The sequence below is a fragment of the Cydia pomonella genome, chromosome 19 (assembly GCF_033807575.1).
Source record: "Cydia pomonella isolate Wapato2018A chromosome 19, ilCydPomo1, whole genome shotgun sequence".
In the NCBI taxonomy this organism is placed as follows: domain Eukaryota; kingdom Metazoa; phylum Arthropoda; class Insecta; order Lepidoptera; family Tortricidae; genus Cydia; species Cydia pomonella.
The window spans coordinates 4,327,367-4,345,043 of NC_084721.1; the positions used below are offsets into that span (position 1 = coordinate 4,327,367).

The following is a 17,677-nucleotide window of genomic DNA, read 5'->3' on the forward strand; positions in this document are numbered from 1 at the left end:
TGCAGAAAGTGATACGTTTCTGCTCTAAGGAGGAGGAGGAGGAGGAGGAGGAAAGTATCCAACTACGTTTTTTTTTAAAAAAATTCCGATAAGCAATGAAGTTTTAAATAGATTTTTTGTACAATTTCCATTATGATATCTAACTGCGCATTACATAAGCAACGATACGTTTACCCAAATTGTTAAATGAAAGTAACCTCAAGAGATATAATAAACATTTAGACTTAGTTATGTTTAATTATTATTTTATTTTACTTGGGATGCTTACTACCTAAAATAAATAGGTAGGTTAATAGACTTATCTACTAGATGCACATTACAAGCTTCCACATATATAATGCTATGAAGGTTTCGAAATAGCAAAATATTACACTACAGTAGGTAGTATTCAGGTCAGTCAGAAACTATGAACGCAGAGTTATGACAATAATATTTTTAACAATATTAATCTTACTATGGAATAAATCTACATCGGGCATATCGTTCAGTTCATTTAATAACCTAGTTGTTCGAGGGAAGACACATTTTTTACGAATGTTATTGCGAGAAAGAGGGATAGGAAGCAAGGGTCTTCCATGCAATTGCGAGGCAGGTATACAAATATACATGTATTTTAATTTCTCTCGACGAAAATGAGTGCCTTTCATTCCTTGGTTAACAATCTACTATAATAATATTTATAACCAGAGCCCGTACATTTCATGCCGTTGACAGAAAAATGACGTCACGCTACATAGAGTATGATTCCAATTAGTATTTTCGTAATAATTAATAATTTGTTAACCTCTTTGGTTAGCTGATACATATACTTGACAATCAGTACAGAAACGTCTAACTGACTTTCATTAATAGATTTTTGATGTATTAAATAATGCATATTTTTGTATTTTAACAGCGTATTTCACGTAAAAAGTATTTATTTTTCTACGCGTCAAAGTAATTTATCTAAATTTGTAGTGTTGTAAAAAAAACTGTATGTTAAATTACGTAATTTTTGCGTCAACGGCATGAAAAGTACGGGCCCTGTTTATAACAAATGGCTCTTTTGAGGCACTAATAGCTACACAATTGACTATTGGAAGAGATTTTAAGGTCTTCATAACATTCATATTTTTGAATAATTAGTTGATTGTACAGAACCATGCTACAGGAGTGAGCCAGTATCAAGCATTGTATCATAATCATAATAGCTTTATGTAAATAAGAGCAATTCAAACTAGGCCAAATATTAGGGTACCGGTAAAGACTCCACTTCAGCTAGGAAACGCCTGGAGACAGATTTCAGGGCTTCAGCGGGCCATTCGTGGAACCAGTTGATCGCGGTGCAGTTGACGATGGAGGGGAACTTACGCGCGCGGACTCGGAGCGTGGCGCCCACCGGCGAGAAACATAACACCACCTGATATTAAGGAGACTATATTTCGTTTTATTTGCAGTAGAAAGAAGGTAAGCGGTCTTGACGTGTCTTTTTATTACAAAAAAAAAAACACTTTTGAGAAGTAAGTCATAGCAAATATGTAACAATTATAAATCATATACGATTATTTACATTCTTTTGCTTTCATGAGTAATATGACTTCATTTTAAAAAAGGTTTTTCCAATAATTTTCAATAAAAGGTCACATCAAAATTGTTCTAATGCTAAAAAAACGTACTATAGTTTCATCCATTTTTTACAAGTAAACACTCTACAAACTAAAAGTTTAAGTTCACTCTATGATTATAAAGCAATATTACATTAAAATTTTAAAAAACAAAAATTTGTTAGGAGTAAAGGTATTAAGCGTTTTTATTGTGACAAATCATGCAGCAAATCATATTTCATAGAAGATAGCGTTTTCTATTACACTAAAAGCAATTGTAACGTGGGCATGGTCAGGCAATGCTTCAAGCTAAGTTAAGAAACTAAACTGCACCTTTAACATAGTCCGAACTCTGTTGATAAAGAATCGCCAACAGTTCTCTTTCGTGTCCATCACGCCGCTAGCTTTTGTCTGGAATAGACATGTCGGATAAATTCTTTTAATACAAATATTGTGTGAATTGGTTATAACTAAAAAGGATTTAAATTGTGTATCAGCAACAAGCTCAAGTTTCAATCTCAGAATAGTACAGTGTGGCGGCTGTTGCACCACACTGAGACGATTTTCAGCTTTACTAGAACTTTTGCGGAAAGCAATAGCTTATTTAACTATTTATCAGGCCGCACCAACCAAGGTTTAGCTAAAAAATCAAAATATATTCCGAATAGTTTAGTTTTGGTAATGCATTAAATAACTAGTCACATTTTGCGAAACTTTAATCAAATTCGAACCTTAAATGGGAATGCTAAGGTTGAAATTCTATTGACACGTATGCCTATATGTCTCGAAATTTACCTCGGCTCGTACGCCGTTAATAAGATTCTCCGTTTCATCTTCCGCAAACAACTCCGGTATTTCTCCAGAAGCTAACAGATCGTTTATTAGCACCAGGAACCGTTCTTCTGCGACCTGGGCATCCGTCATCAGAAACACGTTGCCGATATTTTTCAAACCAGCTTTTACGTATAAAACCGCTGAAGTCATAGAAATTAAACATCGAATGAAAATATATAAAATTCAAAGTTACTAATTTCTAGAAAGGCTAAACAACTTCTTTATATCATGCGTATCATGCGTGAAAATATTGTCATTAGTGTGTAAGTAAAGCGCGCCGGCAAAGGAATTATGTACATTACCGGCCTGCGCGCGCCGTTTTTGAACAATTTAAAAATTTTTTTCGTCGGTTTAATATTTATAGATTGTATTTCCGCCCTTTTTTGAGAAAAGCTTTATACTTACATACATCGGCTGGGATAATAATTATGTCCCGGCCTTGTGCGAAATATGGCACCGCTTCGCTCGGAACTTCATATCACACTCGGCCGGCAATTCCTTATTCCCCGGCTATAAAATATTATTTAAGTGTCTATAGTAGTCTATACGCTTACCTAAATCTGCTTTTAGATCAGCCGAGGAGTAGCCTTTTCGTAACTGAATCTGGAACACTTCCAGCGAGGAAATAAATGACGACAGTCTTGACAAAGATTGCTTTCCAGAGCCTCCGACGCCGACCAGAAGCGCATTTCCTCTAGGAGCTTCAAGAATACGATTGATCCTACACAAATAAATAGTACATTAATGCCGGCAACAGAAAATAACAGATTGCCTGAAAAGGCCGAAAGCTGCCATAGCTTGGCAAGAGCGAAGCTCTGACAATCCCTGGTTCCATCTGAGACAGTGTTAATTATTATATTATTATAAAGGATAGCAAGTAACAAATTCCATAGAAGAATTTGAGCTGAGTTGAGGTGAATGTATACCTACAAAGACAGCTTTTTTTAACGATGTGGTAATAATGTACGCATAGGAAGGCGTGACCCCCTGTGACCTAGGAAGGGGTCGGGGGTTATGTTGGACTCCGCTCTCCCATTCCTTTTCTCTTAGCGAGAAAAGGGGGAGAAGTCCTACCCACTAAACCCATATCGGCTTTATCCGCGTTGCCGTATGGGGGACGTCATGGGATCTGCCATGACGTCCCCCAACATCCCAGCTAGCCTAGGCTGGGTCACCCGCAAAAAAACCAAGTTCAGGGACGCTTTAACCGATGAGTTGAGGACCCATACCGAGGTGTAAGGTTCCCCTTACGCCCTAAAGTGCGCCCCAGGACCCATCGGCCCTACTGAGGGATCTGGCGCACATGAGCTGCATTCTCCCCCTTCATCTACGCTGAAGCGGATACGCGTCGACGTCATCCTCGGGCAACCTCTCTTCGTTGCCTCCTTTTGTCACATTATCGTTTCATAAATGGAAGCTACAGCGTCCCAGGATCTCTCGATACGCATACTCGTTTTTGGCTGGTGTTCGTCTCACACCACTCGTGTTTGGGTGGTGTTTTACGCGGGTTTGGTTCAATAATTGAAAATAAACTCTTTTTCACTATACCTGCAAATATGATACATCGCATCCTCGAAAAGCACCAAGTTCATAGTAGCGACCAAATCATTGTAACTAGCCAAAGATTCGTCAAGTAGCTTCTTGATTTGTGGCCAGTCTCTTATAGGGAAGTATTTTGGATCACCCACTCCCTCCGCGAAATGGCAGAAAATTAATGGCTTATCAAATACCACGTTTTCTTCAACGTCCTAAGTAAAAAAAAGTCACATTTACCTGTATGAATAAGCACTCATATATAAATATTATAGCACTACACAAATTGACTAAGTCCAAGTAAGGTCAATAAGGCTTGTGTAGGGTACTTAGACAATGATATATCGTCGGGGATAGTGCAATACCGCGTAACTAACAAAGTTGTCAGAGTTCGAAATTCAAACAATGTACAAGGTAATTGAACCTTACTGCATTTGTTAGTTACGCGGTATTGCACTATCCCCGACGATATATAATATATAAATACTTAAATACATAGAAAACACCCATGACTCAGGAACAGATATCCATGCTCATCACACGAAAAAATGCTCATACCAGGATTTGAACCCGGGACCATCGGCTTCGTAGGCAGACTCACTACCCACTAGGCCAGACAGGCTAGGCTAGGTCATAAAAATATTATATCAAAAATTACACATACTTCACAATTTTTTTTGATCACGTCCTGTATTAGTTTGGTGAATGCATCAATATCCACGGATTCTACAAATTTATCGGAATACACGCGGGTTGCTTCGTGAGACCACAGCCTCACTAGTTCTGAATGTGTTTTTATGGCATCTCCTGTCGTGAATAGAATTCCCTGTAACATATTGTCTAACTATAACATCAGGTATAGTCATTATAATGAATAGAATTCCCTAAAACATATTATCTATTAATCTATTAATCACATTAGGTATAATCATTGTAATAATTCAGATGATTTCTTTAATATTAGTTATTATTCAGACAAAATCTACTGGAAAAAAGGAAGATGAAGCTGTCTAGGTTGAAGTATAGAGAAAAAAAGCGGCACCATTTATGGTACGGTACCATTTATGACGTATTAAAAAAAACTACTTACTAGATCTCGTTCAAACCAATTTTTGGTGTAAGTTTGCATGGTAATGTATATCATATATTTTTTTTAGATTTTTCATTCTGTTATTTGAGAAGTTACAGGGGGGGGGGGGGGGACACACATTTTTTTCACTTTGGAAGTGTCTCTCGCGCAAACTATTCAGTTTAGAAAAAAATGATATTAGAAACCTAAATATCATTTTTGAAGACCTATCCATAGATACCGCACACGTATGGGTTTGATGAAAAAAAAAATTTTTTTAATTTTATGACGTATTAAAAAAAACTACTTACTAGATTTCGTTCAAACCAATTTTCGGTGGAAGTTTGCATGGCAATGTATATCATATATATTTTTTTAGATTTTTCATTCTGTTATTTTAGAAGTTACGGGGGGGGGGGGGGGGAATACACATTTTACCACTTTGGAAGTGTCTCTCGCGCAAACTATTCAGTTTAGAAAAAAATTATGTTAGAAACCTCAATATCATTTTTAAAGACCTATCCAGGTAGTTGTACAACACGTATACACAGATAGTAAGATCGCCGAAATTAAATGGATACGATCTGAAAAACGGGTGAAAATTATTAGAAGCACAATAATTGAAAGCTCTACTGAATGTATCATAAAAAGTAGCTTCGAGTTTCCGAACACTGTGTATCTCTAAGATAAGTATAAAAAAGCGGCCAAGTGCGAGTCGGACTCGCGCATGAAGGGTTCCGTACCATTTATGACGTATTAAAAAAAATCTACTTACTAGATCTTGTTCAACATTTTACCACTTTGGACACACATTTTACCACTTTGGAAGTGTCTCTCGCGCAAACTATTCAGTTTAGAAAAAAATGATATTAAAAACCTCAATATCATTTTTAAAGACCTATCCATAGATACCCCACACGTATGGGTTTGATGAAAAAAGATTTTTTGAGTTTCAGTTCTAAGTATGGGGAACCCCCAACATTTGATGTTTTTTTTCTATTTTTGTGTAAAAATCTTAATGCGGTTTATAGAATACATCTAGTTACCAAGTTTGAACAGTATAGCTCTTATAGTTTCGGAAAAAAGTGGCTGTGAACATAATCGGACAGACAGACGGACATGACGAATCTATAAGGGTTCCGTTTTTTGCCATTTGGCTACGGAACCCTAAAAAGAGTGATAAAAGAAGCAATTCTGAATACCAATGTACTTTGACCACACATTACCTGCTGAAATACCATGTTTTGAAAGATTTTGCGGGGTGAAGTTCAAAGGGAGCTAGGTTCCACACGCAAGAAAAATATGATTGAATTTTGAACTACCCTATTATATCAATAAAATATTAGTATTTTTGAATAATGTGCTGATTAGATAAAAGTAATACCTGGAATATATTGGAGAGATCTCTCAAGTTAAATATGTAGTGAAATTTAACCGCTGTTGGCAAGAACATAGAAGCCAATTTGCTGTGTAACGCGAGAGCTGTGTTGACCAATGTCTCAGCGTAGCGCGAGACTTGTGGCCCGAATTTGTTCAGAGGATTAACTAAGTGCTGTGACAGAATTTGCTTGTAGATGTGGAAGCAGGCGTCTAGAGCTGGGAAACTAAAGTACACTGTGATTATTAAAATGTTCAATGAGTGTATGTAGTAATTAATTAATTGAGGACTTACCTCACAGCAAAGGTACAGAAATGCCTTTGCAAGCGTGGATCGATAGAGAATGACCCAGCGGTTGGATTCATGCATGAGACAAACATGCAATTTGAAATTTCCTTTAGCGATAGCTTCTGTCGATCATACCTATAAAAGTATAAATAAAAAACAATTATTGCCATTGCAATCAGCAGCAGAATTCAATATTTACGTTCGAATGGTTTTCTTTTTATTTATTTTTTATTTTTAGTACAATGGCACCTTTTATAAAAATATCCCCTCGAATACACGGTTTGATCCATCACCCCCCATCATCCGGGTCGATACTGTGGGTGATCATTTAGGTGTCGGGGTGTAAGGACGATGCGATGCGCAGTAGAAAGCGGTCGTTAAAATAATGCCAAACAATTTTTAAATTTCTTTTGGCCGATTTGAGATGTGCATCGTGATCAATACTCTACCAGTGTTTGTAATCCATGTACTCTCTGATAAGGGTGTGCGGCTGCACCGTCCCGTACGTGTCCACCTCGGGCATATTCATATCATCGACGAAGTATATCATGAATTTGCTTCCCGGTGGGCCGTAATTGCGTCCGGATTTTTTTTCTAGCGGCTTTTCTAGCACTTTTTGTAACATTTCTATGAAACAAAAGTAAAGTTGTACTAAGTACTAGGGTATTAGAAATCTGTTTAACCCTTGATAGATCGTGTGATTTGTCAAATCTAAGAATTTCGAGTCAAGGCACGCGAGCTATAAAGGTCAAAATTCTTAGATTCCTAACAATTCTGCATAAGAAATACCTAAATACCAAAAGTTAGGGTGGTCTTTTTTCCATATAATACCTATGTGGAAAAAAAAAGTGTGCCCTATAAAGGGTTAAAATTCATAACAACAAGTACACCAATACCGCCATCTTTAACCCCAATGTGACTTATTTGGAGCTAAGTACTTGTATAATCTTACCGGATGTTGTATAAAAATTAAGCGGAGCATTTGTAATGGCGTAGGAATCCGGTAGAGAGTTAAGCTTTGCGCCGACGCTCACAGTTTTGCCGCTGCCGGCGCTGCCCACAAGCATCACCGGTCTTTCGTTCGCTATCAGCAAATCCATGAAGAATTTGATGCGAGTAGTCTCCGATGTTGACACCAAACATGACTAGAAACCAGAAGTAAAATCATGTTTATCCGTTTTTTCACACGCTTTTACCCAGCTCCACTAGCAGATAGTGCTTATTGTAAAAATGTAGAGATCAAATAGTAGGTATCTTACCTGTAACGGCATATCGGGGTCCAACTCGAAAGTCTCCACTTTCTCCGACCAGGGCAAGAACTTTTTCGTTTCAGGGTCAATAAAGAAGCTAAAAACGTTTCCTGTAGATGGGAACTTGATTTGTTTGAACTCATTACAGAACCATTTGCTGAACTCATTCCGCCAGTCCACCAGTTGATCTTGGAAAAGACCAGAGCCGAAACCCCATACCACACAAAACACGAAGTAAATTTCGTACCTGATGATAAATTTACATTTTATTTTTCATATATCCTAGGATATATAAAATATGAGTCAAAGCCATGTCATGTTCATGTTATTAATGTTACAATTAAGTAAGAAAAACATCCATGGATCATGATTTAGTCTAACAATGAAATATTACTTACCATTCCTTGGGACAGTCAGATGGTAACAGGGATTTTTTAAGGAAACATTCTAGCAAATAGCATGTCAGCTGAATTTGTTGCAGCTCAGTTAAAGGAGTTATACGTTTATACTTCTTGGCAGTCTCCAGCAGTGAGGGAATGTATTTATCAAACATTACTGTAAGCATGGCTTTTTCGGACTCGTCATCTCCTCTCATATCAATCCATGAGGCCACAAAACTGAAAAACGAAATCACAATATTTTGACCCACAACGTTTAAAATGAGTACATATAAGTACAACAAATGTTTCTTCGACATTGTATTAACATCACGAAGAGTATGAATTAAAGAGAAAAATTTGGACGAAGGATATATGTTTCTGAATGGTGAGAAAAGAAGATAAGGATTTGATTTTAGCGATAGGATTGTACATATGTTTACCAAGTATGTATTTATATGTAAATTGCTATAAGGGTTTCGTAATCACATAACTTACGGATTCCAACCGAGATCCTGCGGGTTGATGTACAGAATTCCAGCTCTGGACACAGTGGCAGGCGTAGCTGTCCTCAACGTAGCGATCTCAAACAGTAACCGCATAGTCTTATTTAAAGCGATACGCTCGTTACTCGCCAAAGTCAACACCTGGCAAGACAAAATTAAAATGAACATTATGAAATGTAAATGTAAGAAATATAATAGTCTAGTGGATCGATTTGATTTCTATCTGCCTTTTTGTATCCTCCACGAGATAGTACTTGAACCTTATTATTAGAAACAGTTTATTATCGGTTCTTAAATGGCGCAAGTATCCTTTCAATAAATATTAATTCTCTTTTATTATAGGTTTGCGGATCATATCGTAAATTTGGACATTGGAAGAGGAAATCTCGTCCTCGCCTCGCTCGCCATAATTCTCGCCTCTCCCTTGCACATATTTAATAAAAACATTTTTGATATTCGTTAAAAACAAATCTAACCTTGTTATCATCCATTAACGTGTTCAAACTCTCAATCCACATAGGATCAATATCCCCATCCAGGACAATCCACTTAGGCCCGTCGCCAGGCATGTTAGCCATATCCCTCATTATGGTTGAGAAAAGTCCATCCTTCCACTCTCTCGTAGCCGGGTTGATAATGCCGAACAACTCATCATTAGTCACAGCTTTAGGGTCTAAGTCGTTGTAGTATGGCTTCAGTTTCAACATAGCGTAAGTTCTGTTTAGACATTGCCACACCATGGATTTGCCAGTACCGGCAAAACCGTCGATGAATACGGAATGTCGCACGGCGAAGAGTTCTACAAGTTGCACCATCTAGAATAAAATCCGAGATACAGATAAAAATATATTGTTCCGATTTAAGGCCTGCCCCGTAACGAATTATTGTTTATTAGTAAATTCATCATTCTCCATTTCTCTCCGCTCCTGTCGTAAATTTTGTTCCAGACTGCTCTATCAAGAACTATCTTTTTTAAATATTTTTGTTGCATATCATTCTTGTAGTTTAACGAAAAAAATCCTTGGACACTCAACCTAATTCCGTTCAATAGGTCAATACTGTAGGACTTTGTTAAATCTATTTAGAGGGTAAGCTGATGGCCTCATATCATAACCATCGTGGATCGTCTCCAACCATGGTCAAAACAAAATAATATTGGGAGTTCGTTATGCAACATTCGTGAACAGGTATCAAGTTTTTGGCAGCAATTATTTTCGACGTTCATTTTTTATCGGAGAATAATATTTTCGTGATTCTGGCAATTTTAATGGTGGAGTGTATATATAAAGTAGGCTACAAAATATTCAAGCAAAAGCACATGAATTTGGAAATTCTGTTACGACGCAGGCTTCAGGCCTTATTATGCAATGTGGCAAGATAAATGTTTGTCAAAGGTTTATATTTGGCCCACGGAAATATGGCCAAGTTTCGGAATTTCGTACCCAGCTCAGTGCCTGGCTGCCTCCCAACTCTTCATCGTCGCAACTCTCACATACTCGCCCTGCTTAATATTATTTTATTATATTTTACACGCGCTATATACATGTACCTTCAAGATGAATCCCGGTTCAGGCTGTAGTTTCATATCTATTGCGGCCTCCACCAAGTGCTTTTCGAACTCCAAGTCCCGTTTCCTGGGCACGTCAAGAGCCGGAAACAGGTCTCCGATCAGGCCCATGAAGACAGGGGTATCGTCGGTCACAATCTTGGGTACGTTGAAATCTCGCAAGGCTCTCATGAGCACTTGATCTTCTGGCCTTAGACGGTCACCTCGCTAGGAAATGAAAAATGCTCAAGAAATCAAAATGACAACTATCACGTTTTATATTGTAGTTGTGGTAGCGGGATCTGACTCCAAAAAAAACAACCGAATCACTTTCACAGCTGTATTGCATGAAGTAAAGCCACGGACGGACAGACACACAGACAGACAGACGGCCATTCCTAGTTGACTACGGAACCCTAAAAACTGTAGTTGTAAAAGGTAAGGTCCTCTCTCTGTAAGGCTACTTCGAATTTGTGCAAGATGATCTTTCGTTTAACCATAGCTATATTGAACATATTATTAATTTAAAATGATAGAGTACCTTCAGCGAACCAGCTACGACCAACACAGACTTGATGGCCCGCAAGCCCCAATCGTAGTGGTCCTGTTTTGACAGCAGTTCTCGGCACAGTGTGTAAAGCGTGATGAATTTACGCGCTAACAATCGGGCCTCTTGGAAACCTTCGGCGACCAACATGATTTCGCAGATCAGTTCGAAGTCAGGTACCACCATAGCACAAGGTCTGCGCACAGAGAACGAAATTTATTGAAACCAGTTAAGGATAATTTTAAGATCTATCAAAGATGAATCAATCTGTTAAAATTTCATAAAGATCTGTGGGTTGCGGGGTTATGCGCCCAATAAACCAAATGCTGTTATTGTTATTTCCGTACATCGTTATCGCGGGAGCAAAAATAAGCCTGTCAAAGAATTCATGTAACAGAATGTCTGTTTTATATAAACAGAATATTCTGCCTACACATTCTAAACGTCTAAGATGTGCTTCATCTGGCATGAAGTTTTCGTTGGAAAAGGTCAATCAAACTTTTTCGTAATAGATGACTAAATTTTATTCTAAATTTTCTACTGTTACTTTTTGAACTTATAGGTTTCTCGGTAGGAGTGTCATTTCTGTTATTGTTTATTTGTCATACTCTTTCAGAACTGTAAAATCGTTGTTGCTCCCACGATAACTTTGTCTTAGTCTTCGAATAGGGTTAAGCGACTGCGCCAGAATAATCAGCGCTCATCTATATCAATATCTGATCTTCCCATATCATGAATAGATGGATACTTGTGCTGGAGTACCAGACATTATAAATTCCTATATTCACTTCCCGCTAGCACTTATTCTAACTCTGGTTTACACAAACAACAAACCTGAACAATGCTTTCAAATTTTCCGGCAACTCAGTTCTGCCAGCGTATCCGGGGTTCATAGTAATGAACATTCCCACGGTTGGAATTATACTAATAATTTCGCCCATGAAGTCGAACTTCTTCTTTTTGAACTTGATCGCGTCGAGGACAGACTTGACCTGGACCGACACTACGGATAACACTTCGACAGAGATTCTGTTGAACTCGTCGAAACATCCCCATGCACCGGTTTGGCAAAGCCCTAGAAATAAGACGCGTTAGCAAGCAGATGTAGTGCTAAATCAAAAAATTGCTATACAGAATAGAGATAATGCTCACCTTTGTAAATGTTTCCGCAGGACTTGTAGTCCATTTGCTCGGAGCAATTGAACACGTATACCATTATTCCGAGGGCTCTTCCTAAATCCTTCGTGGTCTCAGTTTTTCCCGTTCCGGCCGGTCCTGCGGGCGCTCCTCCCATTATCAAATGCAAACTCTGCAATGTAGACCAGACAATGACAGGAGAGTTGTCGCAGTTTAAAAAAAAGCCTGCCGTTCCATTGAGGTGAACACGTGCAATTATTCAATCACAATGAGCAAAGTTAAGTATAATATAACTCTAAGTTAAGTTAACTCTTAAGTTGTCGGACGTCAATCCTTCTTGAGTCATGTCATGTCAGCCTCCTCGTCTCTAAACTAATCTCCACCTCAGTGGACCAACAATTTAAATCGAATTGTGCCAATATACCTGCGTTAATGTTATGTAGCATCTGTCAGTCAGCGGCGTGATCACGAGCCTAGGCGTATTGCCTAAGTATTCGTAATCATACAAAAACTGGGCGTCACAAATGTTGGCGAAACAGTTATTTATATTGTGATCCCAACGATGCCTGCAAATATTGCATTAGATATTATATTAAAAGTACGTAAAGGGCGGTCACTGATTATGATATCACAAACATAAAATAAAATCCCACCACGGATGTAAAAAAATAATTGTCAAAAATTTTGTGTTTCACTCGGTTTAAATCGCAAAACGGTTTAAATCTCATGCCTTGAAACCCTCGCAAAGTTTAAGATTCCACTTTTCGAACCACTCGCTATGATCATGGTTCAATTTTAGAATCTTCCGCTTGCTCGAGTATCAATATTAGCACGAGCGGTTAAACAACAACTTTGCCCCCTCGTAAAACAAATAAGTAAAGTCACCTCAGTTGACTTTGCCACTGGAAAGCACTAGACGTATCCACTTTAGCAATAATAAGCTTCGCAACCACGTCTCGTGAATGCACGTCGATAGTACAGATGGTCATGATCTTCTGTCGGTCGCCAACAGTCAAATCTCCGAGCAACAAGACGATCAGATTGTTTAACTGAGCAATTTGTTTCTTTTGATAATCCTTGAGAGCATTTTCATAACCTTAACAAAGATTATTAAAAATGATTAGGTAGATACACAGTTATACATACCAGTAATAGGAACTATTTTTACTACTTAATCAGTCGATGCCACAATGTTTTGGAAACGTGGCCGCAATTTTACTATCAAAGGCCAGGATATTAGGTTCTTCGAGTCACATATACCTACATTATCACGGTTATCACGGTCCATTTGATGCGGATGGGATGGCGTACGTTACTCAAAAGAGTACTTTATATATCGGAGTGACCAAGGAGCTCACAAATATCTGAACAAAGCCTCTATAATCAAGCCGTTAAAGTGCATGTTCAATTGTTCAGATATTTTGAGCACCTTGGCCGCTCCGATATATCGATCTAATGGCGACTGTTCAAAAAATAAAGAGTAACCTTCTTCCAATTTCTCAAACGCCTGGTTGGTTTCAGTGGTCCACCAGATTTGAGTGCCTACAAGTGCCGGCTGTGCTGGCCAGTCAAACACCCATTCGTCTCGAGGTTTGTCTTCGTACGATTTTACTGCATGCTCAAAAATATCACGCAAAGTGTAGCGCATACATTCTGTTACTCTGTTTAACCACAACTCCACCTACGATAACCAGATTCTTGTTAAGCCAATGAATGATTTCTCGGATGCTGCTGACTGATGATAAACAACACATTATAAAAAAACTATGCTACTTGGTTACACTGGCGCCCAACTTTTTATTAGCAGTAATTTTCCTATACAGCACAGAACTCCGTATGTGTGTTGGCTTGTGCCATCATTCTGTATTTTTATGCGCATACACGCATAACTGTCACGATAAAGGACGAAAAATATATATCATACAAATATAACCCTGCTGTTCTTCACTTACCTTTCCAGAACAATCTAAGCATGGGGCCTTAAAAGGTACGTGTTCTTCATTCTCCTTGGAAATCATCTCAAATGCATGCTTACTGGTTTTATTCGGAAATACTAGTTTGGCTAGATTGTCGTATAATTTGGTAAGATGTCGACAAACAGCTGGTGGGTTATTGCCATTCGACAAAATATCTATAAAAAATAAATATACCTAAGTGTAGAGTGAACTATTCCCAAAAGTAACAAGCTCAACTATCAAATCAACAACACCGATACTTCTTCTATCCACGCTCACATTTTTAAAGCTAACCATTTTTATACTAAATGTGAACGCCCCGTTGATATGCGACGATATCACTTGTCCATTGTCGGGGTTATAGCACTACAAATCTATTTATCTACCTGCCTTCAACGCATACATTAATTTACGTAACATTTGGATCATACAATACCGAGCAAATCTGCTGAAGATACGAAGTAAAATCTAGGGTATGCCAAGCGTTTTGTTTCTAAGTAATCATTAAGCGCCTTCTCGCAGAGATTAAGCGCTTTCATCAAGTCCTCCAATTTATCCAAAAGGCCTGGTTTATTAGTAGCTTGTATTACATTTGGAGTTTGGCCAATATCTCTTAACAGCTCCTGTAAATAGCACGGTACAGGTCAAGGTTTATCAAGCAAAAGTTTATACGTGTCATGGGACAAAATGTCGCCTAAAAGACTAACTGTTCTATTAGTTATTCATTTCCTTTAAAAAATATTAACAACAACGACACTGTGCCGATACTAATACAGAAATGTGTGCGAACGAACAAAGAAAAATTAAAACGAAAAAGACTGAAAGAAAACCTTAAATGTTTTGTCAACGTTATCAAACCGCTTGGAGTCCTCTGGTAGCTGTGAGCGGATATCGTCGGATCCAACAAAGATGCTTTCTAGATATTGCCACTTGCGCTGCACCTCAAACCAAAGAGCAATCACGGCATCCGCCATCCCGAGTTTTTTCTGCCAAGCAGTGACCTGGACCTCAAAGTAGCCGACAAATTTTGATGACATCATGTTTTGAACTTGGTTCTGTAAAATTACCATCAATTTCATGTCAATAGATGGGTAGTAAGAACTTATCGATTTTTTACAGCATTTTAGATTTCATGACATAATGGTAAGTAGCAAGGTAGAATATATTTATTTATTTTATTTAATCTTTATTGCACAAAACAAAAATAATGTACAAATGGCGGACTTAATGCCTAATGGCTCTGGCTCTATACCTGTCAACTATCGGGCCAAAGAGATATATCAGATACATCGTGGCTATATCACTGTTAAAGGTACGCGTTTTCTTAAGAGGATGCCACTGTTTACATAACAATATTACTTTACCTGGTTGTCTTCCAGAACTTCTACGACCTCTTCACTAGCCCTAGGCAGCTTGATTCCCGTTCTTTCGTGAGGTACATAGTCGAACTCCAGTTGGGCCCACGTGATTTCCAGCTCCCTAATCAATTTAATAAGATTAAAAATCAGCTTGGTTAAAATGTATACCTTACACACAAATTATTATTCTCACTTTAGAGTTTTTTCCATGGCTGCTTCTTTAACTGATTTATCCACGATTGTTTTTACCTCCTCTTCAAATTTGTGTAAATTAAGCGCCAGAAGATCAGCTAAAGTAGTTTCATCGCCGAGGGAGAATTTCACCTGACAGCAAATAATTCATTCAGTAATCATAATAGGTATATTATATACATGATTCAAATTTATGAACTCACATACATGTAAAATTAATACTTACCTTAAAATAGATGTATTTTTACTTATCAAAATAAAACTACTAATTGACTGTACAGTATGATTGTTTACAAATGTGTTATACTTAATTATCTACAGTATGAATTCCGATAATATGACTACATGATCCGACACCTTCTGCGGAAAGGATCCTCTTCTTATAGACTTCAGTTCGATTCCATGCCTTCTCATTTCTTCCATTGAGTGAACTTTGTTCAATTTTCTGAATTTAATACCAATTTCACTATTTTCTTGCAACTTTCGCCTTCTAAAGTCGTTTATTTGAAGATTGTTATCTACGATTTCCTCTTCTGATATGTAGTTTGGGTTGTCTTGTAGAACATCACTAGCCATGTCTTCAAGTGATTTAAATTCAGCAATGATTTTGTCAAAGGAAACGCTACTGGACGCATGTTTTAATGGGGGTGGTGATGGCGCAGATGATAGAGCGTGTTCGGTGTTGATGGTCATGATGTGTGAATGTATCGATTTCTACGCAAATGTAAAATATTAAGAAATTGAAAATGAATCTTGATATGTACAAATATTTAACCGTGACACAAAAAATTGTATTTAATACCTTAGTGGCCATCATTAACTCAACCCAATGTCTATCTTTAATGGCTGGATTTTGCAGATCTGTCACTGCACGCAAAGAAGTCATCAAGTTCTTTATAGTACCTTCAACCGCTAAGAATGGCTCCCTAAAAATAAACACGTGTTTCCAATATATGTAAATAATAAAGTGCCACTCATCAGATATGGGATGAAACTTATAAGCCAATTATGACTTCGGAAATAGTGTCCCACGCTCGAGTTTGTCGAGCGAGTCGCATTACAAGCTTGTAATGTAATGATAATTATTTTAGCCCAAATAACTTACCAAGTTCTCATCTCCTTATCCAACTGCCTCAAATCTTTAGTAAAACGTTTGCATTCCTGGTCCATCCCATCAGCATCGATCTCTTTCCACGGAGACTTCTTCCAAGATTCGATAGTTCCCATCACCAAATTGTAATAATCCCACAATTGCTAAAAGCGCAGTCAATAATGCATTTATTTCACACCATACACAAAATAAAGAACCAGAAAATAAATAGAAAAACAGAAACAGCGGTTATTTTTAGACCACTTCTATTTAATGAATCGGATAGAACTATAAATAGTAGGTAACTTGACCGTGACGTCACTAGTTCTCAGTTGAGTCATCGTTATAACATTTAGAAAAAAAAAGTAATTTGACTAGTCAGGCAAATACCCTATTATAACAGTCACATTTGAAAGTTCGGTGAAATCTTTCCAATTTTATAAAATTTAACCGTAACCTTTAAATACCTTGCACATTTTGACTTCTCGTCGGCATTGTTTCAGAATCTTATCATCTGGCGGTTGGATGTCAAAGAGGGAAGAAGACTTCTTCAATTGATCCACGGTGTTTTCGAAGACCATAACCTCTGCATTAACTTTATCGATCTGCTTGTAGGGTTCCTTGCAGCTCTCCAAAAACATCTATATTTTGTATAAGAAATAAATCTTATTTTTATGATACAGGAAACCAGCAGACGAGTTATCTAGAGAAGAATGGATAATATACATTTAATTCATGGCACGTTATTATCATGAGCCTGTTGTGTTCCACTGCTGGGCAAAGGCCTCCCCCCGCTGTTTCGAGGGAAGCCAGTGCTGTGCTGTCAAACTGGTTTAACTTGACAGACGTTCAGCCGTACTCTCAGAGTAACAACAGTTGAAATCGTACAATGTTAGATTCCATTCCTCCCGGTTTTGTGCTATGTAACATAAGCAAAACTACTTATGGAAGTCTGAAAGAAAGAAATTTTTCATAATTTTGAACGGGGATCGAAATTCGCGAGCGAATATCAATACCTAACTTATTTTATATCT

At 37.8% G+C, this 17,677-nt stretch overlaps 1 protein-coding gene across 2 annotated transcripts in view; it reads right to left on the bottom strand.

Moving 5' to 3' along the window:
- LOC133528195 (dynein beta chain, ciliary-like) overlaps positions 1 to 17,677 on the bottom strand; it is a 62,002-nt gene that overhangs the window by 20,993 nt on the left and 23,332 nt on the right. For both annotated transcript variants that reach the window (XM_061865459.1, XM_061865460.1), the window contains 29 exons: positions 17,111 to 17,284; positions 16,659 to 16,807; positions 16,356 to 16,479; positions 15,555 to 15,685; positions 15,368 to 15,482; positions 14,834 to 15,058; positions 14,440 to 14,626; positions 14,001 to 14,179; positions 13,534 to 13,729; positions 12,934 to 13,144; positions 12,473 to 12,614; positions 12,064 to 12,220; positions 11,746 to 11,986; positions 10,906 to 11,107; positions 10,368 to 10,592; positions 9,295 to 9,633; positions 8,811 to 8,959; positions 8,334 to 8,552; positions 7,945 to 8,182; positions 7,638 to 7,830; positions 7,135 to 7,312; positions 6,692 to 6,820; positions 6,404 to 6,623; positions 4,615 to 4,776; positions 3,966 to 4,165; positions 2,972 to 3,138; positions 2,379 to 2,557; positions 1,917 to 1,994; positions 1,238 to 1,399 (listed from right to left, as the gene is read on the bottom strand). In XM_061865459.1, coding sequence (XP_061721443.1) covers positions 1,238 to 1,399; positions 1,917 to 1,994; positions 2,379 to 2,557; positions 2,972 to 3,138; positions 3,966 to 4,165; positions 4,615 to 4,776; positions 6,404 to 6,623; positions 6,692 to 6,820; positions 7,135 to 7,312; positions 7,638 to 7,830; positions 7,945 to 8,182; positions 8,334 to 8,552; positions 8,811 to 8,959; positions 9,295 to 9,633; positions 10,368 to 10,592; positions 10,906 to 11,107; positions 11,746 to 11,986; positions 12,064 to 12,220; positions 12,473 to 12,614; positions 12,934 to 13,144; positions 13,534 to 13,729; positions 14,001 to 14,179; positions 14,440 to 14,626; positions 14,834 to 15,058; positions 15,368 to 15,482; positions 15,555 to 15,685; positions 16,356 to 16,479; positions 16,659 to 16,807; positions 17,111 to 17,284 — 5,271 coding nt within the window. The remainder of the gene's footprint in view (positions 1 to 1,237; positions 1,400 to 1,916; positions 1,995 to 2,378; positions 2,558 to 2,971; positions 3,139 to 3,965; positions 4,166 to 4,614; positions 4,777 to 6,403; positions 6,624 to 6,691; positions 6,821 to 7,134; positions 7,313 to 7,637; positions 7,831 to 7,944; positions 8,183 to 8,333; positions 8,553 to 8,810; positions 8,960 to 9,294; positions 9,634 to 10,367; positions 10,593 to 10,905; positions 11,108 to 11,745; positions 11,987 to 12,063; positions 12,221 to 12,472; positions 12,615 to 12,933; positions 13,145 to 13,533; positions 13,730 to 14,000; positions 14,180 to 14,439; positions 14,627 to 14,833; positions 15,059 to 15,367; positions 15,483 to 15,554; positions 15,686 to 16,355; positions 16,480 to 16,658; positions 16,808 to 17,110; positions 17,285 to 17,677) is intronic.